The sequence below is a fragment of the Neocloeon triangulifer genome, unplaced genomic scaffold (assembly GCF_031216515.1).
Source record: "Neocloeon triangulifer isolate White Clay Creek 2 clone unplaced genomic scaffold, ASM3121651v1 ptg000014l, whole genome shotgun sequence".
In the NCBI taxonomy this organism is placed as follows: domain Eukaryota; kingdom Metazoa; phylum Arthropoda; class Insecta; order Ephemeroptera; family Baetidae; genus Neocloeon; species Neocloeon triangulifer.
Genome location: NW_026775556.1, coordinates 13,844,430 through 13,869,349, shown reverse-complemented (window position 1 = coordinate 13,869,349; position 24,920 = coordinate 13,844,430). Strand labels below are relative to the sequence as shown.

The window sequence follows — 24,920 nt, the reverse complement described above, 5'->3', positions numbered from 1 at the left end:
ACCTTCGAGAACTGGCTTGGATCGCTATATCTCACTCTGAAATAGCAGGGAGGTTAGACTTCAGACTCGTTCCACTCGTTTATTCAAGAGGACGAAACGTCGTGTATCGCAATTCGCAGGTCATCATGGCACAAAAGAATAGGCGCCGCCACAATGCACCGAAACGACGCTTCAAGACGAATTTTGTTGATTCACCTGGGCAGGTTGCCCCCGACTTTTTTTCAAAGGAATCAAAAGTTAGTGTATAATTATATTATGCTTATAAAAAATTCATTTTATATTATTATTATTAAATAAATACACAAGACCAAAATTGAAGAGCTACACAACTGGTAAGTAAAGGTTTATTATTATGCATTTTTCATTGGTTATTTTATGGGCACATTACGCTTTTTACAAAATGCAGGATAAAACCGTGCAACATATTGACACTTTCTTACACTACACAACACTTGAAGGCGCTAACTAAGATTTCAGGTTCATAGCATGGATTGCATCTGTATAATTAAATGTGCACAAACTTGTGATGGATAATGCAAATTGATCAAGACTGTACTGTACAACAATTTTCCCCCTGCAAAAATCTCATGTGCCAGCAGCAATTTTAGTGATTAATTTTGTGTTGTCATGTTGTGATAGTGATAATTGCTTGCGGCCCATCACGGCGCGGACCTCTCTAGAGGCCCCGCGTTTTAGCAACTTGTTTGCCAGAGGTGTTGCTGTTTCTTCACTTAATTGTAATTTGTTTTCATTTGACTTTATTTGGGAAGAATAAACAAGATAAAAAAAATCTCATTCTTTTCCATAATATGAGAATAACGCGTAGAGAACGTTGAGCAGGATTATCAGTTTTTTGCCAATTTTGTAAAAAATAATAATTTAAAATTTAAAGCTTACTTAATATGTTTGGCAATTTCTATAATACTTTATAATCTCAAATCACTAGCATTAGGTTTAATCCTGCCTGTAAATGACGCCCAATAAGTAATTGATAATATGCAACTCTTTCGTAACAAATTTTAATAATGCACAATGCACGGTAAATTTTAAATAAAGTAGACTAATAATAGCAAAATTTCAGAAAAAAATCAGAAAATTTTCATCAGGGAAGAAGCATACAGGAGCAAACCCCCACGGCTTCTACCCTGAGTCACTTAACGGTCAAAGTGTTGGCGCCTGCGATAGAGCTAATTGCAGACCTGATGGAGGCAGAGGGGGCTCCAACTTCGGCAACGGTGGGGATGGCGAAGACCCGCGTCGACCAAATCACCCTGGTAATATCTAGCTTTAAGACCAACCCCACTTCAATCATATTACTTATTCGCATTTTAGGCCTGACGCTATCAACTCGACGTCATTATTTGATCTTGTTTCTCATCCTGCTGATCCTTATTTGCGTCCTAATCTTCAGCACTGCTTGGGCATTATGATAAAATGATGAGATTGATGAGCAAACGGGTTTATCCTTGTTGAAACTTAACATTTTAAACTCAGAACACACCATATGCATATTTTTGTAAATCAAAACATTTTTTTTTTTTTATACATACCTATTATTGCCAACACAAATACATTGGCATTTATAATTTTAAATTTTATAAATATCTAAAATGATTAAAATTTTGTACAACAGCTACACATTTTAGATGCGTGCAATTCATTAAATTTTATTTTTATTCATTGCAAATTTGAACTTTTCCAAACTATTATTGAAGGAATTTTGCGATTTTGCGGACCAAAATTTAAAAATAAATGATAATTTAATGGTGAGTGTTTAGAGCTAATTTTGAGCTTTTGCTGATTTTGTATTTAAATTAAATAAATCCTTTTCATTATTGCAATAACTAGACCCAGTGAAGGAAATTAAGGAAAGGTTATAAATAGAAAAAAAAAATTCAAGAAGAATTTTATTTGGCGTATTTGGCTCACTGTAAAATTTTTAAATAAACAATATCCAAGTTTGAATGAACTGCGACAACTGCATTTTATTTTTAGTCTTTAATAAGCTTTTTTTAACCTGATTTTAGTAATTTTATAAACCGGTTTAATGCCCAAACGGCACTGACTTACGACGTCACATCCCAATTTCAACGTACATGCTAGGCTTGTAAGCCATCTGTCTTCTATCAAGAACAAGTTTTAATACGTCATCATAAAATTAGAATTCAAAAGTGAACAAGTTTCTCTTTTTGGACACGGATAGAAAGGCAATTTAGTTTTCAAATATGTTTGCAAAAATCTTCAAATTCCTTTGCAACTGTTTGTTACCTTCATTTTACGCCTGTTTGATAAGATTGTGTGTTTATTTGCTCATAATACTGCTTGGACATCACCGACTCTGCAAACTAGACATCAGTCCAATCCATTCCGCAAACAATCCGTTTTTTTTATACTTTGAGAGACCGAGATCCGTTTCCACGGACAGAGCAAAGATGAAGTTTTTGCTCAAGGAATCCTTATTATTGGCATAGTCAAATAAAGTTTTTACAGCGGTGGTTTAAATTTCTAGTTGTCTTCCAATAATCGCAAAAATTGGCTTTTATTTGTTGTCAATAAAATAATGGAGTGTCTCCTTTAAATTAACAATGCGATTAACGCTGCTTTTAAGGCAAATTCAATTTTCAAATACCACTACGAATAGCTATTTTTATTGTGTGAGAAAAGTTTCTCAAAAACTCTCAAACAGTGACGTTTTCAGCCGACGTCATAGTTTTCTGCGGGCCAGGTCCGTCACGTCTGCGTTGATACGCCAGGTTATTATCCATGACGTCAGTAGGCGTGCTCTGTAGTAAATTTTAGGCTATATAAGCGGGACGTTCTCAGGTTATTTGCACAGTATAGGCTCATCGTCAGACAAGGCACGTTCAATTTTGTGTTAATGCTCCAACCCTGGATTAGAGCTGCATCAAATCAACCCCCAGGAATCGTATTAAGTAGGCATTATTATTATAATTATCATCACATTTTCATTTTACGAACAAGTAAAATTAATTATTAAGGCTAACACCGCTATGCAAACTGTTTATATTGATTTATCAAACTTTTTTAGGAATTCTACAAAGATGTGCATTAAAAGAGATATTATTGCCGCATACAAAAAAGTTGTCAAGATTAACACCGGTGCTCGACCAAACAACCATCTCGTCGCTACTATTGCAAACAACCTACCAGGTCGAGCTTGATACATTTGGAGACATGGGATTTATTTCTTTGAGTAAAATTTATATTTTGCAATCCACCTGTTCTTTCAATGTGTTTGAATTGTCAACACTTTGTAGAAAAATTATGTATAGTTGCAAATTTCTTACTGAATATTATTGGTTAATAAACAAATCTCGCAAAACTGAATGTTTCAATATTTTATAAAAAAAAATATAAAAACTACTTCAATAACCAAAGAGCAAAATTTTCATCGATAGCAAAAGAAAACTAATTTTAAATTACTTTAAGTTGCCGAATTGTTAACTGATTCAACAGCTTTATCTAACAATCTTTTCATTTATTCTTGTAGGCAAATTTACTTAATCTGAGCCTGATCTGAGAGTATAAATGGACCAAATAAAAAACACTTTTGAATTATATAGTTGTTTTCATTTCCAACATTAACTTGAATTGTTTCCCCCAAAATCAATTTAGTATAAGAGTGATGATATAAAATTAAAAAATGCATCATTCATAGGTGAATGCGCTGGGTTCACTGAAGTTGCTAAATCCTTGTATAATACCAAGTGTTTTTATATCTTTCTAGTTAATAATAAGAAAATAATATTACCCCACGTTTTTCTCATAAGATAATTGGTAAAACTTTGACATTAAAATGAATTAAATCAAATAATGAAATACCCTTAAAAATATTCAAATATGTAAATGCACATGTTGAGGTTAGGACGAAGTTGAATAAATATTTTTATTTTAAAATTACACAAAATTTGAAAACAGGACACTAGTGAGTCAAATGTCAAATTCAACAAGTAAACTAAAACACAGTTCAATCTTGCATTTAACATGGTCATGCAGAGGAAGACAAGAGTCTGCCTCCAAAATATCATTGGAATGAAAAACTGTTAAATTAATACTCATTACGAGTCTATGTGAAAGTGAAATAAATAATTATGAGGATCACAATAATTTCACGCCTCAGTAGCAAACTCCTTGTTATACTGCTTGTTGAGGTCTTTTACGAACTCATTCTTTAATATCTTTAAGCACTTACGGTACTGCGCCGAACTGCGGAACTTGGCGATGTCAAAGCTCGGGGCGTGAGGCATGTGCACAATGAACGCGTTAGGCAGCACCACAAACTCGTAGTCTTCAGCCTCAAGCTGCATAATGTGCGACACCTTATTCCACCCAAAACCTACAAAGCGCGTGTCGTATTCTGGGATATCCTTGCGTACAACCACGTACGGCTCAAAGTCCGGCTCCCATTGGATCTACAAACATGACAATTAGATTAAAAATTCACTCCAATTATTGTAAAAAATTACCTTGTAAGGTGTGGTGGCGATCTTCCACTTGGCGTAGTTGGTTGGCTTGTGCCCTTTTGTCCAAACATGGTACCGGAAGGTAAACAGAGTGCCCATGTCCAGCATGCTCAGCAACTCGGCTTTACTTTTAGGAAAGTTGATCCGGTATCTTTGGGTTTCAAAGGCTGGCACAACAAGAGCCTATAGAATAAAGTCCAATATTATATAAAACAAATTTTCAATGAGAATCAAGCTTTTAAAAGCCAAGTATGCAAATTAAAATAAAATACCTTTTTATTTGAATCCAGGCTGAGCACCTGAATGGACTTCTTCAGGTATGTGTAAAGACCAAACATTGGCAAGAAATCGATGTCTGTTAGGAACACGTAGGGCGTATTTACTTGCTGCAGACCGACGTTGCGTAAAAAGTTCACAGGGTAGAAATTCTATTTTTATTTTTTTGATTAAATTATTCACATTTTTCACCAGACTTTCAAAATGTTACCCCTTCTTTATAGACGACATGATAGCCAATATTTTTGCGAGCGCTGAGTACTTCTGAACTAAGAGCGTAGCTTAGGAACTGTTGCGCTTCAGCATCAGACATATACAGAGTTAAGCTGATTGGTCCTGGAAAAAAATAGAATATGTATCTTTAGTTTTCTAAACAGCAAACAGAATAATATTATGTCCTTATGTCCTATGTTTTGTAAATTTTATTTTAAAATGTATATTTTATTTACCTTCCCATTGCTTGCTAAGGGCTTCCACCATCTGCAAACGGTCCATAGAGAGCTGAGCAACGAGGGTGACATCGAAGCCATCAACTGAAGGTTCATATTCAAAGTCCAAAAAGTATAGGTGAGTGCGGTAGCTTGTGATCCTTGCTCGCCGAAACTCGTAACAAGGATCCTCTTCGTTTAACTACAAAATTATAACATAACATGAAAATATAATATTGTCAATAATTTAATTGAAAAATAAAATAAATGCCATTGGGAAAAAGCGAAGAACAATATTTTTATGGATATTTATATACAGCTGTCTCAAAAATCTTAATTAAAGTTGCAAACAAAATACCTCGCTAAGCTCCTTTTCCTTGAGGGTGGTCTTGGTGTTGTTGCATCCAAACAACTCCCTGCGCAGCAAGTTCCCGTCATACTCCAGAAAAGTTAAGTACAGGTTCCTAAAGAACTCGACGTGCTTGTTCTTGACTTTGAGCTTCTTGGGTGAGTTGAAGTGGATCACCTTGAGGTCAGTGACTTCGGTGTAGCAAAGTTCAGAACGTGTATTGTCACTGAGCTGCACGTTCCACTGGCAAGGCAGCGTGTAGACCAAATACGGGTGCTGCTTGATGATGGCGTTGAAGATGTCCTGGTCAGCCAGGCTTGTGGATAATAGGGTCATCAGGTCACGCTCGGCAATCAGCCGCCATAAATGGCCCCAGCCGATTTGTCGTAGCTTGGCAAGGTGGAGCAAAATGACACCGGTGTTGAAGCCACGACCAAGTGCTGGCCATGGACGATGCTTTTTCCACAGCTTGCCGAGGTACCAGTCACTTTGATTTTCAACCAGACCAATGGCCTGAAATTTATTTTTAATTTAAATAAAATTAAATAAATCAGAAAAAAATTTAAATCACAAAAGATTTTATTATTGCACTTGTGTTCTATTTTTTGTTTTTAATTTATTAAATTTTCACCTGTTTAGGTCCGAGTTTCCGAAAAATCCTCCATAACTCAGCAATATCTGTGGCAAAGGTGACGTCCGTATCGAGAACAATTACCTTCTTTAGAGATTCGGGCAAGATCTTTGGCAGTGTAAGTTTCAAAAGACCATAAACACCGGAATAGTGCTTATTGGGAATCCAAGAGACATCTCCCACGACATTATCAGCCAAGTAAAAACTGACGTCCGCTGTGAAAATAAGATGGAAAATTGATAATTGTAGAAATTTTAACCCCCTTCTTATTAAAAAGTTACCTTGAGGAACGCTCCATGTGTTAAAGAGAGTCTGCAAGATGACCTGTGCAGTTGAGTCGGAAATGAGATGGAAATGCAGAGGGTTACGTCGATAGAATAAGATTGATTTAATAAGTGTTACAACGGAGCGACTTGAGTTATAGCCAGCGCACACAATAGCAACATGAATTACTTCACATTTAGGCACCTCAGGCTCCTAGAAATTTAAACGCAAATAATGATAGAGCTAGAATCAGTCAGTCTTGCTCGATCAATACCTTATTAGGACACTTCGGGTTTCTCTCTTCAGCATTACTTCCATATGAAGTGATGGTATTTTCTGCGACAGCAGCCGAGTCATTCCGTCTAGTCTCTGACATAGCATTGATCAACTGGCTTTGCGAGAAGCTCAATTGCCGTCGCAGGAGCTGATTCTGTTCTTCCATCTCGCGAACCCGCTCAGCAAGCCGCGCCTCACGATGGTTGAAACCCAGCAAGTTGTTGGGGTCGGCCTCTGATAGGGAAATTCAATTATTAATTTTTTTATTAATTGAATGCCGAATTCTGAGCATAATTGTTGGAGGTTAAATATTCCATGAAATGTGGGTTAGTACAGTCAGTGGCATACACTTCTGTTTTGTTCTGTGAAAGAAAATTCAAATTTTTAACTATAAAATAATACAAAATTGTACCATCACGGATGTAAAGGGTATAGTAGAGCAGGGCACACGACACAAGGACGGCCCCCACAAACAGACTCATCCGATGTCTAGCCATTCTGCAAAGAAAGCCATTCTGACTGCGCCTTCGGGCAATTATGGCTATCCTGGGTTTCAAAATTTGTCGATCACACGGTCATGTCTCATCCACACCAGATAGCACTCCACTGGAAAAGCATCAATTAATTTAATGAACGAAAGAAGTAATAAGAAAAAATAATAAAAGGCAATCGTGAATTATCTCAACTTAATAATGGCTTAATTTAATAACAAACAAAGAGATATTGGAATTATGAGGAAACTTTCAACTCACCCGGAGGATGTTTAGATGATAAAAAGCGGGGCGCTAGTCATTTTTATGCAGGCGTTGGTTTTCTTCAGAAATTTTAAATGAATATCTGGAATATCTAAAATAATCAGCGATTTGTGGAGATCTTCTGACGGCTGACCGAAAAATACAATCCACCCCTTTGTTTGTGAATCGAGTTCACGTAGGTGGCATTGCTGTCGCATCGCAGCCAAGCGCGCGTTGACCTCGATCTGCCTCGCCTGCAATACAAGCACAGAGAATTTAGCTCATAAAATGACAAAAAATATTGACCGCTTTAATTCTGATTTCTTTAAATAAAATTAACAACAAATTTAGGAAAAATTCTTTTTTAATTTTAAATTCAATATTCTTATTTCACTTGTCTTTGGCATAAAATAATCCTACTAAATTAAACCACTAACAGCTAGTATTAAAGTATCAAATATTAATAAAAATAATATTCACAAGAGATGTTGAAATTAACTTTTATATTTATTTATTTTATAGTATGATCTCTATTATCGCAAGAAACAATGCTCTAGCAACAATTGTTAACTTCTCATTAATGATCCTGGTGAAACAAATCTGAATGCCCGCCAAAAAACTCTCACAAAGCATCTGCAAAAAATATAATAATTCTTTCTAGAAACATTAGAAAAATCGTTTCGCAAGTTGCTTTTTTGCACCAGAATCTTAAAAGCAATTGTAAGAGAATCATTTCTTGTGTTATTGGGAATACCCTTTATTTAAAAAAATCAGCTTCCATAGCCATAGGTCTTGTTCCAATCCTCGTAACTCTTCAAATCCTTTCCAGACACACTTGGCCTAACTTGCTGCAAAGCCACCTTGAAATCTGCTAGTGTCACTGAACGAACCTTCAAAATCAGTAGTTTAATAATCTTGATACAAAATAATATTTATTTTTATTTCACCTGGCTAGCGTGGATGTGCTCCATTTGAGTCTCTGTGATGGATCTGATAGGCCCGTACGCAGCTTCTCGACAAAGGTCGCGCATGTCGGCACCAGAGAAACCCTCAGCCAGCTTCGCCACATGATGTACCTCATCCTCAGTAAGGCTGCAGCTCTGCTTAGCCATCAGGTTTGAAATAATTTGTCCACGAGCTTTAGCATCGGGAAGAGGAACATATAGGCGTTTAACTAAGCGCCGACGAGCAGCTTCGTCCAGTTCTTGGGGTCGGTTTGTTGCTCCCACAACAAGGATGCGCTCATCATCTGCAGTAGTGGCACCATCCTGATTTAGCAGAGCAAAAAATTTGTTCAAAAATTAATTAAAATGAAACTGTCACGATTATTAAAATTATTTTTAATAAATAAAACAGTAAAATAAAATTCCATACTAGCTGGACAAGGAACTCAGTTTTTATACGCCTCGAACTCTCATGCTCGGTCTCACTTCTTGAAGACAGAAGCGAGTCAATTTCATCTATGAAAATCACAGCTGGTTGATGGCACCTGAAATCCCATACAATTACTCACAAATGTTAATCTGGTATAATTATTATGTATTATATATTATGCAGAAAAAAAATAAAGTACCTTGCTACTGCAAACAGCGCTCTGACCATTTTCTCTCCCTCTCCAACCCACTTGGACGTTAGGGACGAGGCACTAATGCTGAAGAAAGTTGACTTTGACTGCGACGCAATGCATTTTCCAATCAGGGTTTTGCCTGTGCCTGGAGGCCCGAACAGAAGAATGCCTTTTGGTGGTCCCCTTAAGCCAGCAAAAATATCAGGCCGCAATAATGGCCAGACGACTATTTCCTGCAATTATCAAAATGACAAATTTGAGACGTTCTAGCCTAAATTTTCTTGATAAAGAAACCAACCTGAATGGTATTCTTTGCCGATTCAAGGCCAGCAATGTCATCCCATGTAACTGGCTTTCCTATGTCCATTATTTCATTCCGAATCATTTTTATCATTTCAGGAGCAATGTTCTTAAGCCTCTCGTCCATTTCGTCCTCCATTTCACCTTCAGATTTCCTTAAATATTATGGGAGAACCTAAAATAATTGCATAATAAATCTTAAAGTAACATACGATTCTTCTCCAAAAGCAGACTTGTGAGGCACAAACTTATTACTGCTGGAGGGAGGAGGGCCTCGTCTACCTCCCAAGCTTCGTTTCTTTGGTTGTGGATCTTCAAGAACTCCTCCAGAGTGGCCATACTTCTTGATATTCTGAGCGGCCTAAATATTTAAAAAAAAAAAAAAAAATGCATTTTATTTAAAAAATAAAAAACTCAATTTTGTAAAAAAAAAATATTATTGCTATAAAATTACCAGTTCTACTCTGGCTGTTTTAAAAGCTGCACTCTGAGGTGCTGAAGGTGCAATGAAGGTTCTCGCAGATACTTGGTTTTGGTTTGCACTAAAACGACTCAAGGGCTGTTGATCGCTGGTACTTGAGCTGGCAAAATTTGTGTTTTTGGTCCATTGAGGAGCTTCATCCTCAAGGGCTGCTGACTCGAAGCTTTTCTGCCTATTCCACTGGCTTGGTTTCGCAGGAGCTTTAAAAAAGGTGTCTATTTTCTGCTGCTCCACCTTTTGGATTCCAAACATTGGCTCTCGATGGACGAAATTTGAAGTCTTGCTTGACTTCGGTTCAAATGATGGTCTGGGCGGAAGAGCTGGAAACTCGGGTCCATCTTCCTGACTTGGACTGATCTTCCTCTTAGGTGCTCTAATAGAATCACAACCCAGGTTCATCTGCTGCACCCGTTTCATACTCTCAGTCACTTTTCTGTGCCATTCTTGTACCTCCTTTTCACTTGGCTTCTTTTCTTCAACCACAGAAACAGCTTTTAAATTAGATAATCCAGACTGCCAGGAAGATCTGTCCACTGCAAAGCAAAATAAAATAATACGTTAAATATATTTAAATTATTTATCAATTTTTAAACCTTTCATTTTCCCATCCACTTTCTTGACAGCATCTTTGACCACAGTCGAAATCAGACCAGTCGATTTGGCATCAACAGCTTCAAAATATTTTTTTAGTGTCGCGTCAAGCACTTCAGAGGACAAAATAGCATCATGTCTAGAATTTTTAAGGTTTAATTAATTACTTATCTTTGATAAAATTAGTGTAGAGAATACATAAAGAAATAATTACTGTTCAAGGGCTTTGTGGAAGTTTATTGCGCTCAGCGAACGTAGAGCACGGAAATGCTTTTGTTGCGATGCAATCGAGTTGTTTGGATCGTTGTCAAACAGGGTTTTTTGAACAAGGTGGCAAAACGGTGAATCTGAATCCGGCGAATACATTTTTAGTTGCTTAAATAATCGTAAATAATGCCCTTTCAGCGTTATCAGATTTAATGTTTTCTCCCTCTGGGCATTGGAGACGCGAACGACCAACGCCCCCTTTTTCGCCACAACACTTACACCAATCAGCGATGGCGTTAGTCATTTGTCTTGTCGTCGCTGATTGGTGTAAGTATTGTGCCGAAAAAGGGGGCGTTGGTCGTTCGCGTCTCCCATTTTTACTCTCTCTATAAAGACGCAAAAATCACCTGTTTCTTTCATAATCAAATGTGACCAACCTAAAAATGAACTGATTCTGTAAATAAGAGTTAAATAAAATCTTGGTTTTACCTAAAAATCACCTAATTTATTTAATTTGCAAGCATTATATGGTTTTTTTATATTATCATCCAGAATACGTTCGAAAAATATGAAAATTTCCCGAGTTTTCATGAGCTTATTATGTTGGTACATATATGTATTGGAATGTAATTTTGGCTCTTTTTTGCGCGAACCGCGAAGGAAGAAGCGCATGGGGCGCGGGCATAAAAAATTTTCACTTTATATAGTTTACGAGAATTGATCATGGAGATTCCATTGAATCGCATCGACTACTCTCTTGTGGGACCAACTTCACGACATACCATGAAAATTATTCCCAATCCCGAAGGAAAGGGTCAGCAAAAGGTGAAAATTTCGAATTTATAATTTAATAACAAATTTAAAATTTATAAAATTTAAAAATTAATGTGTGTAAATTTTTTATGATTAATTAAAGGATCAAAACTTACAAAATTTTATTTGAAATTATGCCTCAGATTGCACTAGGAAGTCATGATGGCGTTGTGCAAATTTTTAACATTAAGAAGGGGAATCTGGTGCATACCTTCAAATCTTTGCCTGGGAGAAAAATCAATGGACTTGAGCTAGGCGGAGTGAGAGGTAGGATTTTTAAATTATAATTTACGTTGTAATTAAATATTTTAAACTTCAAAATTAATTTTAATTCTAGATCAAATTCAAGACAAAATTTTTGTGGCTTCAAATAATGAGATTAAGGGTTACAACAAAAAAGGAAAACTTTTCCTCGCGTTTGAAACAACACTTACTGAACCTATACAGCACATGTAAAGCAAGTTTAAAATGAAAGAGAAAACACTAAAAATCATTCACAGGAGCATTTCAGGAAGCGATTTAATGGTTGCAACGTTCCACTCCTTTCAACACTACGCCGATTGTGCTGAAAAGCTGAACGCCACATTTGCGGACAAAATTACGGACATAATTAATTTGCCAGCACCGAATGTATGCTTTGATAACATTGAAATTAGTTAATACTCTCCTTTTAATCAGAACCAACCAGTAAGAACGGTAATAGCCTGTGAGGACCGGACACTGCGGATGGTGACAGACAAAAAGCAAACCGTGATTGCTGAAATCTCAGGACGGCCTTCAACCATGCAACTGGAAAACGGTGACGGTGGCTTAAATGGAATTGAAGTATTGTATGGCGCACAAGACGGCAGCATCGGACTTGTCTCTTTTGGATTGTAAAATAAATACAATATACAATAATGTCAATAATATGAAATAATTCAACTTAATTGTTAATTAATTTTTAGTCAACCATTAGTGCGTTGGGTGATGGAGAGCACCAACGGTGGCGTCAATTGCATGACACACTTTGATATGACTGGAGACGGACAGAAAGAGTTAATTGTTGGCCGAGACGATGGTCTCATCGAGGTATACGCATTTGACGAGATGCAGGAACTGCCCGTGAAGAGAGCCTCCTACGTACAATTATTCGACTCGTTAATGTTGGCAAAATTTTTAAAATTATTTTATCTTGCAGTCTTGTAGCGAGAGCATTGTGTCCATTCAAGCTGGATTTGTGAGTAGCGCCGAGTATCCTGAAATAATTGCAGTTACCTACACAGGTGTTTAAGCGCTTTTAAGACCCAACCTTAAATTTATTATTATTTGTTATATTATAAAGGCTGGTTTTTCGGTTTGACGACGGAAAGCAAAGAAAGCATTGATTTGCGGCAGGGTGACGGCCCAACAAATATGTCCGTGGAAATGCAAGAGCGCCTCCAGCAACTGCGGTAATATTGAAGAAAAATATTGATTAATTCATAAATTATAATTTGACTTTGTCAGAATGGAAATCGATGATATAGAGCAAAAAGTGATGCGAGAGCGAGAAAAGTATAAGCAGACAACGCAAAGCAAGCCAGACGCACTATCAATCGTGCCCAACATTGAAATCAACGACAAAGTGGAAAATTATGCAAATTTAAAATAGCGCAAATATAATCTTAGCTTAAATTTTTAGTTCACCCTCATTCAAAACGAGGCCGTTTACCTTTTGTCGATTGAGGTTCAGACACCAATCGATAACGTTCTCATCCAAAGCAACACGCCGCTGCTGATTTTGGACGTAGAGCGCAATTCTGCTGTTGTTAGCCACAGCGCGAGTGACCCAGAGGTAAAAATAAATAAAAATGGAAAATATGATTCAAAGGGGAAAATAATCAGAGCGGAAACCATCTGCTGGTCACCTATCGCTGCCAGGTTAACACGACCCGATTGGAGGTCAAAGTGCAAACAACCGAGGGCCGCGCTGGAGAACTGCGCGCCTACGTAACCGTGTCTATGCAACCCAAGTGCTGTAGACTAATCAAGTATCCCATCAAACCCCTGTCGCTGCATCAACGCAGTCATGACCTGGCTTTAGACAGGTTACAGTTTATGTTAAATAATAATAATTTATAAATAAGTTCAGGCCATATAATTCACTGCGGTTGACGGGCGAGTTCAGCTTGGCCGAGGTGCACTCGTGGATTGGATTGTGCGTCCCTGAGGTGCCAGAAAAAGTTCCACTGACCCCTGAGGGCGTCCTGTCTTATAAAAATGCTTCTCTTAACACTGTTCTTCACTGTGTCTATATGTAAGACTTTGAATGAATTCAATTTATCAATTCTTTGAAATAAAAAAACAGGAAAGGCAAGGCCGAGTTCAAAGCTGACAGCATGAGCACCATAGCCGTTCTTAAAGACATTTTAACAAAAGAAGCCACTGCGAAAAATATTGAACTAGACATTTCCTGTGGTAAAAAAAACGATTACGTCTGAAAATTAAATAATAAAAAAATCACTCATTTGTGAAAAATCTAGAAATCCACCCAGAAAGTACGGCACACATGCTAAGATTGTTACATCCATTGTTGGCAACACAACGTCAAATTGCAAATGACGCCGCTTTGCTGGTGCCGCTGCATGAACTAAAGCAACAAGGTGTAAATCTGCCTGAGCAGTATCAACTTATACTTGAACGCGAATTGCAACTCACGGAGAACATGAAACGACAGCCAGATCAGTTGCAACGACTTAAATGTAGGAAAATTTAAAATCAAAATCTGATAATAAAATCCACTATTTTCTAATTTGCAGCTATGATTTGTGATTTGTTCATGGATATTGGAAAGTTTCGAAGTGGAAATGCAAGAGCAAAGGTGCCGCAGTTATTGGAGCTGTTGGACAGCTACAAGGACATTCAGACACTGGAGGAATTTTTTGAGCAATAAAGGCATTTTATAATAAAAAAAGTCTCATGATTGATATTAAAACATATTACTTTATTATTAGAGCTAAGTTTGAGTTAATCACCTAGTAGCATTAATAATATAGTGTTATCTATTGATTACTTCATTATAGTTTCAACTGATTTTTGGTCGGTCATGCAGGGCTCAATTCGATTCGTTCGTGGCTGGCACAGTTCCAAATATGAAGAAACAGATCAAGAAGAGAGCTTATTTTACTTTGCAACAATCTCGTTAACTTTTGTGCAAACAACACAATTGACATTAAGCCCTGACATGCCAAACATTTCCAATTAAAAAATGATCAAGATTCGAGGTACTCGAGGTGATTTAAGTAGCAGCAGAAAAACTCGTTTTACCGATTCTACGTTGTCTACTCTTTTACTTGAATACAAAAAGAAAAAATTAATAAATCTCTTTAAATAAAATTACTGTCTTATCAGTTTATTAATTAGCTAATTAAGCTTGTAAGCAAAATGCAATTTCTTTACTAAAACATATTATTGTTAATATTCGTTTTAATCTGCGTTAATTGGAATCAAACAAATCAGTTCTTTTAAATGAGTAATACAGCAGCAACATTAACAAATTCAGGAGTGAACAGGTTGAACCAATACCGAGAGAGATTCGGGGACAACAAAGAATCTATGGTGTTCGTTGACTGGTAGAGAGACAGTAAAGGTATGGTTCATTTCTTACCAGCTGGCAGGGGTGAAGAGGGGTTGTGGACCAAAGGTACGTATTATAAGTATACAAGCGGCGCGCCTCTTTCCACTTACAAAACTTATCCATCTACCGCTTCAGCCTTTCTAGACGTTGTTTGATCAGCTCCAGACTAGCAGCATCTGTCTGCTTTGGAGGACTGCTCAAATTTGACTCGCCCAGTACACTACGAGGCAAATTGTCCAGCAACTAAAAGAAGGAAGTGTAAGCCAACTAATATTTTGTTGAGAAGAATTACATTTACCTCTTTTTGGGCATGGTTGCGGTTCATGTCATCAACCCTGTTGTCCATGGATTCCTCATTAGCGCCAAGGCCAGCCTTGTGCTGAAGTGCCTTTAGCTTCTCTTTGTAGTAATTAGCCTTGTCAGACGCTGGAATCATGTCGCCATCCTCACTATTTTGTTGCCTCAAATACAAGCCAAGCTCTACTCCACTTTCACTGGGTGTTTCTGTCATTTTAATTTACAGTAAATTTGAGTTGGCAGCACAAATTAAATTTGACTTACCTTGAGGTGAGGATATGGAACTGGCAGCTGTGCTGCCCTGGCGACTGCGATCAGTTTCAATGGTCTTGAGTCCTTTCTCAATATATTCTTGGAAGAACTGTGAGGCTTTTTCCAAAAAGGGCGCAATGTCAGCATCAGGGTTCATCTTCTGAAAGTCATACAACTGCTCTAACCCCTGAAAAAAATTGAATAATAGATTAACATATTAGCCAAGTTGATTTAAACAGCATTAAATTTATAATCTAATTACCTCTCTGGTTTGGTCTTTGGATCCAATTTTCTTAAAAATGGCAGACAACTGGTGGTGTGTCGTCTTGGAGAGTCTATGAGGAGAAGCTAGCTGCTGTTGTTCTCTAGGAGCAGCAGGCCTATCGCCTAGTTTCGGTGCACTCGTCTATTAAAAATTAATTTATTTTCTAGTCAAAATTTTAATTTATTAGAAAGACTTACGCTTATGTATTTGTTGACAATTTTACTAAGCTCGTTGCAAGTGTCTTCTTTGTTTAAATAAGTGAGAAGTGTGGCGCCCTTGAACTGTACCATTGTGTGCACAAGCGTTTTGATTGTTTTCAATGGGGTCAAATCTTTTCTGTCCCTCCAAGTGTGACTTGGGAAATCCTATTTCAAGCAATATCATTGTAAGTACTTATGATATATATATATATATATATAATGATCAACACTTACCACAAGAAAATGGTTAACCTCCCTAAGAACTGCAGCAAGGTCAAGCTGCTCCTGCCACTGCTCAATAACACGCATCACCTTCCACAAACTTTTCATAACCAGCTCAGTGAACTTTGGGTGAGTATTTGGATTGCTGATGCAGTCGTGAAGCATTCGAACTTGCGCGCTGCAAAATAAAATTTTAATATGCAAATATTCTAGATGCTCTGTAAATGTTGGTCTTACGTGACAAGTCTGGTGTGGTCTGCATTTTCAATGATGCGCACCACAAGCGAATTGGTGAGGCGCACAATTTGATCCTCGGTGTTAAATCGCTCGAGCTTTTGTTCGACCAGCATTAGCAGAAGTGAACTCATGACATCACGAATTACAGCTTGTGATGCACGAGTTGCCATCTGAGGACTTGAAAATATCTGAAATTTAATGAGTGCATGTTGTATGGTGTCAAAAATTTGTTTCAGATATTACAGATCGGAGTATGGCGATGAGTAGCGTGTAGTTTACACTCATGAGCTGAAGATCATGTGTCTCAGCGGTGGCCTTCTGTAGCACTTGCAGCTGGTTGGTGATTGCAACAAGAACCTGGTCAGTCATCGCCACTAGAGTCTTGCTGGATGCCTCTCGCCGCATCATCATTTCTACTTCCTTGCAGGCTTCGATGCTACGATCCAGGTTGTGGTTGCAGAGCCGACCAATGTGTAGTTCTACTGTCGCCGTTGCACCAGAACGGTTTGTCAACGGCGAGGTAATCATGTGCTTTGCGGGACTAAAAGTTGAATGAATATAAAGAGAAAATTAGTATTATTTTTTATTGCTTCTCTTGAGAAAAATATCTCAGTTGATAATATCCACGGATTGCAAGGATGGACAAAGATCTAAAAAGTGATCTGAGATTGTGTCAATCCTTAAATGTTTCGAAAAGCAAGAGACGAGTAAAATTATACAAGTAAACAGTAACTCTAGTGAACTTTTAATTGATTAACACTAGATAGAGCAAAAAAAAATTGAATTCAGAAGACTGACAAAATGACGTTTTCTGTTACTTACTCAAGCCTGGGCATACGGACGTCATTTCCAATGTCATCAAGATCCATTTTCAACAACTGTGGAGCCTTGACGGACGGCCCGTTCTCCAAATCTTCAAGCAAGTCATAATCAAGACGAAAGGCTGCAGAAATTGGACGTTGACGATGTGATGGATTAGCTCTGTGGGAGATAGGAATTGATTGCATGAGTAAAACATTCATTGACATTGCAAAAAAGTTACTGAAATCAAAACACAGCACACACCAATATCAAGGTCAATATCTTATACCATCAACGCAGTAAAATTTCGTTAATGAAAACCAACCAAAAATTTAATTGTTAAGGTCCTTCTTCCATACCAACAACTAACATTAAAACCATGCCCTGTGAGGAAAATCTTTTCTCAAAACCAAGTTAGTTTTCCAACCACTCGCTCTGACTGACTTGCTGGAAACAGGAGAGTCCCCAAGACGATTCATACGAAGGTCAAGTAGAAGCAAATTTCTCTTGATTGAATCCAACGAGTTGGAACCTCTTGGATTGAGAACCTCGAGACTGCTGCCACTCGATAGGATGATTTCTTCAACACTGCCTGTTCTGCTACTGAGGGCACTGCTACCCGCCTCAGTCAAATCTTCGTAACTGGGGGCAATATTTTCCTCAGGAATTTGCCGCAAACTTTCAACTGGCTCATTTTGATCAAGCGTGCTTATTTGCGCGGCAGGACTATTTACTTGTAAGGTCCTGGCGCGCTTAGGGCTTGAGGATGCTATTGGACTGAGGAGCAGGCGTTTGTTGTGAATAACTGGTAATGTGTACGTGCTGTTGGGATTGGTGATCATGGTCACATCACCCTCGTTGGCAAAATTAGTCAACAAACTGCTGTCAGCTGGGTGTGTCTCGTTGGCAACGTTACTGATATAATGGGGTTAAATTCCATTAGTGGAACATGCAATTATTTATCAAAAAAAGCATAGGACATTTAAAATGAGTAAATTTTGAATTAGAAGTAATCTTATAACTCATCTTGATAACGTGCATATTTTTTAACAAAAGAATATAAACTTTGTTGTAATACAATCAAAAATACAATTTTCATTAATTGAGAAGTTGCACAATTTCTACGCTAGCAAGATGAGCTAAAAAAAATAAGATAGTTTAGATTTAGATTTTACAGTTGTTATCAAATTTGTTAATCTCATAATTTAAGTGTAGAGCGTAACATTTATTAATAATGCAGAAACAAGTGTAGCTAAAGAAAGTTTTAAATACAATTATTCATGGTGTTTAGAGAGTAGAGGAAACATCTACATGCAAATTTTTAAGTGTACCTATAAGTGGGTTCGACAACTTCCTCTGGCTCCGAGTACCGTTCAGCGACCTCCTGTGCAACAGCATTTGGCCTGACAGCCTTTGTTGGCCTGCTTGCAGCTACCTCCACAGCCGTCTTAATCACAGGTCGCGTTTTTCCAGCACGCTTGATACGTTCTTGCAGTAGAGACAATTCTTTGTCAGAGATCTAAGGAAAAAATGTGATTTAGCTTGTGAAATGTCACATAATATAAATTTTATATGTATGTACCTGTCCGATCATCTTGTAGATTTTTTCACCCTCTTGGTGCCAAGCTTGCACCACACAGTTGAGAGCAGCAGTTCGTACAGAATTGTCCCTATCTGAAATTTGTCTGGCAATTTCTTTGAGAGCAGCTGCAGGTGTTGGCTGACTGACACTGATGCCGTAGTTATCAATCAGCAGACCTAATTCCTCCAAGCACTCTGCGGGATGGTTTGTCAATAATAAAAATAACTTATTCCCATTTCACTTCTATTACCTGTTCTCTGCCTCGAGTTCTTTGATTTGAGACCCTCCATCACATATGCAAAGAGCCTACTGCAGGGGTAAATCAAAGTGATTTGGTGCATGATGTTCTTGACACCGTTACGAACTGTGTCTTTGGGGTCGCCGGACTGTTTTAGCACTACATTAGAGTTAATACTTAAAAAAAATACTAAACTGACCTTTAAAATTAGGTAAGGGATGAAAGAGGAGGCTTCCATTTCAGGCATATTGTAACCATCCTCTGCCAGCATTGCAAAAACTGTGAGCAGGTACTCCAGGCCCCTCAGAAGAACGGAGGGGTTGGTGTCAAAGAATCTAAGTGTTAACCACTTCAGAATCAGGTCCAAGTTGCTCACAGTGGCTTGAGGATTCACATTGAGGAACTAAGAGACAAAACTTAAGTATAAAATTGGGCAACAGATTATTTAATTTACCTCATTCAAAGCGTCAATAGCTTTGAGGTGAAACTTAAAGTCATTATGGAACATTTTATCCATGAGAGATTTGTTCACAGCTGCGGTTGTCATTTGATCTTTCAAAAGGTCAACAAACTCATCCCGCGGAGTTGTGAAATTCCATTTTAAGACCTGGTAAGTGTCAATTTGCTATAAATAATAATTATAAGCAAATAGTACTGACCCTTAATTTTTGTTCATCAGCCATCCTCTGAGTTTTGAGATTGTTCACTTGTAAGAGTGGTGACAGATCTTGATCATCTTCCTTTTTATTGCGGCTGGTTGCTGATGGCTTTGCAATGGTTGGCTATTTAATATTAAATCTGGTTATAGAATATGATTGCATCAAAAATTTTTAATTTTACCTTGGACTTTGTAATTGTATTTGTGTTGATTTTGGCAGGAGCTGCTGCTGGAGGAGCAAGCTTGCCTTTAGCTGGAGCGCCCTTTGCAGCAGCTTTGGGAGGAGCTGCTGGCTTAGCAGGCAAACTAGCTCGGGCTTTTTCCAACATGGTTGTAACAGCTGTTCTGCTGGCAGCCTGTTTTTTTTTTTTTTAATATTTTTTTCATAAATAGAGCTTAAATATATCAGTCACTCACAGATAGCTTTTGACTCTGTCGAGCCATTGGTTCGAAGCCAACGTGAATCATTATGGGAAGAACAGCGTCCTGCGCATTTTTCCTCACATCAGCATTCCTGTCCTCCACTGCAGCCATCAAGTGAGGGAGGGTGGCAATAAGATCTTCTTTTGAAATTTTCTTTGCTGTTTATAAATCTAGTGATTATTTTGCTGCTCAAAGTTTATTATAATAAACTACCATTAGTTAGACTCTCCGCCATCCACTGGAAAAGCTCCGCTTTTAAGAATGGATTGCCAGTCTTGAGTGCATCAGCAATCATTTCGCCTTCATAAATCTCCTTCAGTCCACTTTGTTCAGCCCATACTTTAATGCAATCCATTGCTAGTGATCTAACCTGACTCTGATTAAAGGAAGATAATGTTTGTTTTTCATTCATATTGATGTTTTTATTTATTTAACATACCTTGCTGTCACTTAAGCCTTGCAGCATTGATGGCATGAGAGTCCTTATGTGCTGCTTGCATTGAGCTCCGAGTTTTTCTCCGAGTTGCCGGCAAATGGTAAATGTGGACTGACAAATTATTTTATTGCTGTCAGTTAGTCGCTTTGCTAAGGCAGCTGGTAGCTCGCCAAGGTTGGCCGTAACATAAGCATTGGCATTCACAATAGTGGAAACCTTCTGTAGTGCCTCATCTCGCATTTTCCAGTTTGTATCTGATAGCTGAGAGATGATGGCATCTGTGAACTGGCCACTGATGTCTACACGAGGCAAGAGTTCTTGTAAGTTGTCTGGATCGGGATTCTGGTCATCCTCTACACTCTCAGAATTATCCTCTCCCGTGGAAACAGTCATGCCTTTAATTGGAGTTGGCGGACGTTGGCCTTCAAGCTGCAAATAAAAAGTACGAATTAGCCACTCAATGTAACTTTCATGTAATTAGTGGTACACGGAACACAAGAGTTTATATCACCAACTGTACCTTATCAAACTCAGCATTGATCTGCTGCACTATGGCAGGCTTTTCAGACTCCATGATCCTTCTCAAAGTATCTCCCATGTAGAGATAGAGAGTACACAAAAGAGAAATAGCCGATGTTCGAACAGCCACATTAGTTGACGCCAAAGCTTTTCTAATGTTTTCCAAAACTGGTTTAGGTTGAATACTGCAAATTAAATCCAAGTGTAAGGAATTTCAACTAAATTAAGGTTAAAAATAACTTACACAAAGCCATATTCTTTAATGGCATTTGAGAGCCAGGCCATTGATTCTTGCTGAATCTTTGGACTTTTTTGGCTAAGTCCAAATGAGAGAACCTCAGTAGCTACAAAGTCAAGCTTCAAGTTATCTGCTATGGTTGTAAGGACTTCAGCTGCAGCAACGCCAGTTTTCGCATCTCCAAGTTTTTCAGCCACATCTTGCAAGCAAAGGTTTGCAGATGTTCGTGTAAATTTTGGGCTCTCTGCAATTGCTTTGACCACGTCCAACTTTGCTTTCATAACTTGGAAGTTGTTGTCTTTGAGGCCAGGCTTACGGCTCAGCGTCTTAACTAGCGCTTGTGCCTGCATATCGCTCTTGTCCATATTGCTCACCAACTGCAATAACTGTTCTGCTCCAGCTAAACGGGTCTTCCAGTTAGCATCTACAAGGTCATTCAATAGCTGTGGTGGAAGAAGTTCAGAAACAATCGCCTCCACTTCTTCATCAGCCATCTCCCTCTCAAAGTTACTAACAGTAGAGGCTGCAGCTTGCTTTTTTGCCGCAGGTTTTGCTGCCTTTGCACCGCCAGAGAGAACTTTCTTGGGACCAGTCGGTTTTTTTGGTGGAGGGGCTGAAGCTGGTTTGGCCACCACTTTAGCAGGCGCAGTTGCAGGACGAGCCGACTTAGGAATTTTTACGGTCATAACTGCCTTTTCGCAGCACTCCTTTATCTTTTGCATCTTGATATTGTCCAAATCTCCAATGAAAGGCATGATCGATTTTTCAGTAACTGCCTTCATTGCAGTGCCCAAAGCTTCGGCTGCACTGTCTCGCACTGTTGCATCTAAATGAAGTATAAAACAAGTTAATCAATTTAGATTTTCAAAAATAAATAAATGCATACCAGGGTCATTTAATGCTTTCAGCAGAAGTGGTACATAAGCTTTTAGCATTTTCTTGTCCAGCATCTGAGGGGTGCACCTGGAGAAGTAGCGAGTAAGGAATGAAGAAGTTTCAGATTTGACAGCGGGATTTTTATTTTTCTCAATTGCTTCAGTAATATCTTCTAGCATTGTTTCCAAAGTCAGCTGCAACAAAATTTGCAATTAAAATTTTTTCTTTTACTGTTAACCTCATATTCTAGTAAAATTAATGGCATAAAAAATTGTTAAATGTAATAAATTCATACATTTTGTGTGACAGCGTCAATGGCTTCACGCATCGCAGTTACAACGTTCTGCTTTTTCTCCTTGAATTTCTCCAAAATGCATGATACACATGCTGATGCATATGGCTGGAATTTCTTCTTCAATCCATTTGCAAGTCCGGCCACGCACTTGCCAGCCAGAGCAACAATCATCACATTTGAGTCTTTCTGAATAATCTGCAATTTTGAAATGTTAAGATTTTCTCAATTAATTTGTCTCTTGTTTATGATATACCTTCTTTAGTGCCCTAACGAGCTCTCCATAGTCACCACCTTCTAGCTTTGGGTTCTGGACTAGTTTCTCGAGCTCATCCATAGCCTCTTTCCTCTCCTGCCACTTCTTGGCCTCAAGTTTCTCGTAGAAATCCTTGGGCAATTTAGACAGGATGTCGACTGGATCTATTAGTTCTAACGGATCTATAGCTGGAGCAGCTGCTTCGTCTTCTTCTTCAGCGTCAACCTCGTCACCCTCTCCCTCTTCTACTGCAGCTACCTGCTGCTTCTGCTGCTGAGACCGCAAGTAGCGAGTCGGCACAACTTTCTCTCCAGCCACTTTTTCAAACTCAGCCTCCAGTTCAGTCAACTATTTAATTCACAATTCACATTAAATCTTACTAAAAATCAGGAAATATTTACACCAGTTGTTTACCTGAACTGGCTTGAGGTTGCTTAGTTGAGGCTTGACGGCTACTCCCACCCAGCGGTAAATTTCAACTATCAAGGCTTTTCCTTCGTCTCGGACAATTTTGTCTCGGTGGTCCAACAATTTTGGTACCTCTTTTACTAGTGGTTTGACGTTGATCACTTTCATACCAAACTCGCTGCAGAACAATATTTTTTTATAAATCAGATACAACCATAAAAGTCGTACAACTTACTTAAGAGCCATAGTCGCTGTGTTGATGCAAGCAGCCACAACTTTTGGATTCTTCTGATCGAACCCTTTGATCAGCTCTTCCATTACGGCTTCATGTTTTTCAATCTCTACATACATCAATGTAACTTGCTGAGAAAGTTCTTTGGTTTTGGTTCTTGGTGCGCTTAAGCATTTTGTTACAATGTTCGACATAACTTCACCAACCGTCCTAAATTTTTAATAATTGGGTTGAAATTACATTAGATTTATTTTAAATTATCAATTGAACAAAACTTACTTTCCAGCTGGTCCTGCATTCTCGATGTATGCCAAGATAGCTTCAAGGCCCTTCTCCTGAGCAGCTGCATTGCTGTCTGCCGCGAATTTTTTGACGATTCCCAAATATTTGTTCCACTCCGGAGCTTTTTCATCTGGGATTTGTCTGAAAAGCTTGGCCGCCTCCTCGTAACCATGAACTCTGGCCTTCCACAACTGCAATGCGCACCATGAAATACAAATAGCTAAAAATAAAGGTTAAATTTTACAGACCTTGTGTACGCATCGCTCTTCCAAAGGAAGCTTTGTGAATTCAGTGTCCTCCTCCATTTCAACTTAAACCTGTCAATCAAAAAGATTCAACTACAAAACTTATAAGATAAGTACTTATTAAATTTCAATTGATAAGATTTTAATTTGGACCATCTAAAAATTATACGGTGAATCAGCGATAAAGTACATAGGAGATTACAAGGAAAGAACTCGAGGAACTCAAAGCAAAACGAGAAATCTCACGGCAGACTGAATTCCCGGCGTGACTTTGACTGTGAGGTATTGCTGCAGAAAGATCAGGTTTAGAAATAACATGCGGGACAAGTTTTCTCTTGTGTAACTCGCCCACTCGCGACTCCCGAGGTTCGCGCACATGAATCTTAACCGACGAAAAATTGATGAAAACCGCAAATGATCATGGCTATAAAGCCGAATTTTCGAGTCCATCACACGCGAATCGGTGAAATGCGTCGATTAATTGCGTGATTCATGCCCGTGGGAAAAATCGTTACATGAAGAACGGCCTAGGGCAGTCAGGCCTTGATCCATTTGCATTGGGCGAGGGTGGAGGCGGCTGAATTTTTTTCCACTCTCGGACAGATTTAGATCTTGAATCGAGCGCTTACCTGTGCTACGGGTGCATTCGGCGTGCAGAGGTGCGGAAAAGCGACTTTGCGACTTCGGAAATGTCCGTTTCCTTTTATTTGCAGTCAGACCCTGAATATTTTTGTTCTCCACTGCGCTGCTCGTCGTTGCGGATTGCCCGCGAACGACCACTAACGATCTCGCATCTCGCTATTCAAATTGAATTAATCTAAATGCATTGCATTGCATTAAAAACAAGCAATTTGTGTCTGAATGATATTTTAAAAATTTTTAAATAAAAAATAATGATAAATTTTTACTACATTTTTACTTGGAACACCTTAAAAATAATTGAAAATAAAGAAAACTCGGAA

At 38.3% G+C, this 24,920-nt stretch overlaps 5 protein-coding genes across 8 annotated transcripts; 2 read left to right on the top strand and 3 right to left on the bottom strand.

The window, feature by feature from the left end:
* Positions 1 to 58: 58 nt before the first annotated feature.
* Positions 59 to 2,006, top strand: LOC132201015 (uncharacterized). The gene is made up of 3 exons (XM_059626874.1): positions 59 to 236; positions 1,082 to 1,274; positions 1,333 to 2,006. The coding sequence occupies exons 1-3, from the start codon at positions 126 to 128 to the stop codon at positions 1,428 to 1,430; spliced, it is 402 nt and encodes a 133-aa protein (XP_059482857.1). The 5' UTR covers positions 59 to 125; the 3' UTR covers positions 1,431 to 2,006.
* Positions 2,007 to 3,876: 1,870 nt separating this feature from the next.
* Positions 3,877 to 7,636, bottom strand: LOC132199627 (xylosyl- and glucuronyltransferase LARGE2s-like). The gene is made up of 11 exons (XM_059624493.1): positions 7,461 to 7,636; positions 7,121 to 7,314; positions 6,707 to 6,942; positions 6,450 to 6,645; positions 6,169 to 6,383; positions 5,547 to 6,050; positions 5,210 to 5,390; positions 4,972 to 5,096; positions 4,757 to 4,912; positions 4,488 to 4,667; positions 3,877 to 4,433 (listed from the first exon to the last, which is right to left on the bottom strand). Exons 2-11 carry the CDS (start codon positions 7,203 to 7,205, stop codon positions 4,131 to 4,133), a joined length of 2,181 nt encoding a protein of 726 aa, XP_059480476.1. The 5' UTR covers positions 7,206 to 7,314; positions 7,461 to 7,636; the 3' UTR covers positions 3,877 to 4,130.
* A 566-nt stretch (positions 7,637 to 8,202) lies between these two features.
* On the bottom strand, positions 8,203 to 10,828 carry LOC132199819 (fidgetin-like protein 1). 2 transcript variants are annotated; one of them, XM_059624851.1, is made up of 9 exons: positions 10,596 to 10,828; positions 10,384 to 10,520; positions 9,764 to 10,323; positions 9,522 to 9,670; positions 9,308 to 9,464; positions 9,016 to 9,242; positions 8,817 to 8,931; positions 8,390 to 8,710; positions 8,203 to 8,332 (listed from the first exon to the last, which is right to left on the bottom strand). In XM_059624851.1, exons 1-9 carry the CDS (start codon positions 10,745 to 10,747, stop codon positions 8,213 to 8,215), a joined length of 1,938 nt encoding a protein of 645 aa, XP_059480834.1. In that variant the 5' UTR covers positions 10,748 to 10,828; the 3' UTR covers positions 8,203 to 8,212. The 2 variants fall into 2 exon arrangements, with proteins under 2 accessions (XP_059480834.1, XP_059480835.1); XM_059624852.1 differs by having other exon boundaries at positions 10,580 to 10,721.
* Positions 10,829 to 11,253: 425 nt separating this feature from the next.
* Positions 11,254 to 14,315, top strand: LOC132200503 (Bardet-Biedl syndrome 7 protein homolog). The gene is made up of 15 exons (XM_059626005.1): positions 11,254 to 11,413; positions 11,545 to 11,668; positions 11,739 to 11,853; positions 11,902 to 12,031; positions 12,080 to 12,276; positions 12,349 to 12,523; positions 12,582 to 12,666; positions 12,726 to 12,834; positions 12,890 to 13,007; positions 13,065 to 13,217; positions 13,268 to 13,470; positions 13,515 to 13,679; positions 13,731 to 13,840; positions 13,906 to 14,124; positions 14,182 to 14,315. Exons 1-15 carry the CDS (start codon positions 11,312 to 11,314, stop codon positions 14,313 to 14,315), a joined length of 2,139 nt encoding a protein of 712 aa, XP_059481988.1. The 5' UTR covers positions 11,254 to 11,311.
* Positions 14,316 to 14,345: 30 nt separating this feature from the next.
* Positions 14,346 to 24,746, bottom strand: LOC132200501 (protein mini spindles). Of its 3 annotated transcripts, none has more exons than XM_059626000.1 (30): positions 24,588 to 24,746; positions 23,962 to 24,030; positions 23,711 to 23,904; positions 23,435 to 23,641; positions 23,206 to 23,377; positions 22,792 to 23,139; positions 22,539 to 22,733; positions 22,254 to 22,437; positions 21,374 to 22,193; positions 21,131 to 21,314; positions 20,614 to 21,039; positions 20,388 to 20,550; positions 20,169 to 20,332; positions 19,934 to 20,107; positions 19,753 to 19,875; positions 19,548 to 19,700; positions 19,293 to 19,496; positions 19,106 to 19,241; positions 18,856 to 19,049; positions 18,605 to 18,792; positions 17,718 to 18,188; positions 17,295 to 17,453; positions 16,716 to 17,013; positions 16,473 to 16,660; positions 16,248 to 16,413; positions 16,011 to 16,178; positions 15,811 to 15,954; positions 15,561 to 15,735; positions 15,298 to 15,503; positions 14,346 to 15,242 (listed from the first exon to the last, which is right to left on the bottom strand). In XM_059626000.1, the coding sequence occupies exons 2-30, from the start codon at positions 24,016 to 24,018 to the stop codon at positions 15,123 to 15,125; spliced, it is 6,381 nt and encodes a 2,126-aa protein (XP_059481983.1). In that variant the 5' UTR covers positions 24,019 to 24,030; positions 24,588 to 24,746; the 3' UTR covers positions 14,346 to 15,122. The 3 variants fall into 3 exon arrangements, with proteins under 3 accessions (XP_059481983.1, XP_059481984.1, XP_059481985.1); XM_059626001.1 differs by having other exon boundaries at positions 17,718 to 17,915; XM_059626002.1 differs by lacking the exon at positions 17,718 to 18,188.
* Between the last annotated feature and the right edge of the window lie 174 nt (positions 24,747 to 24,920).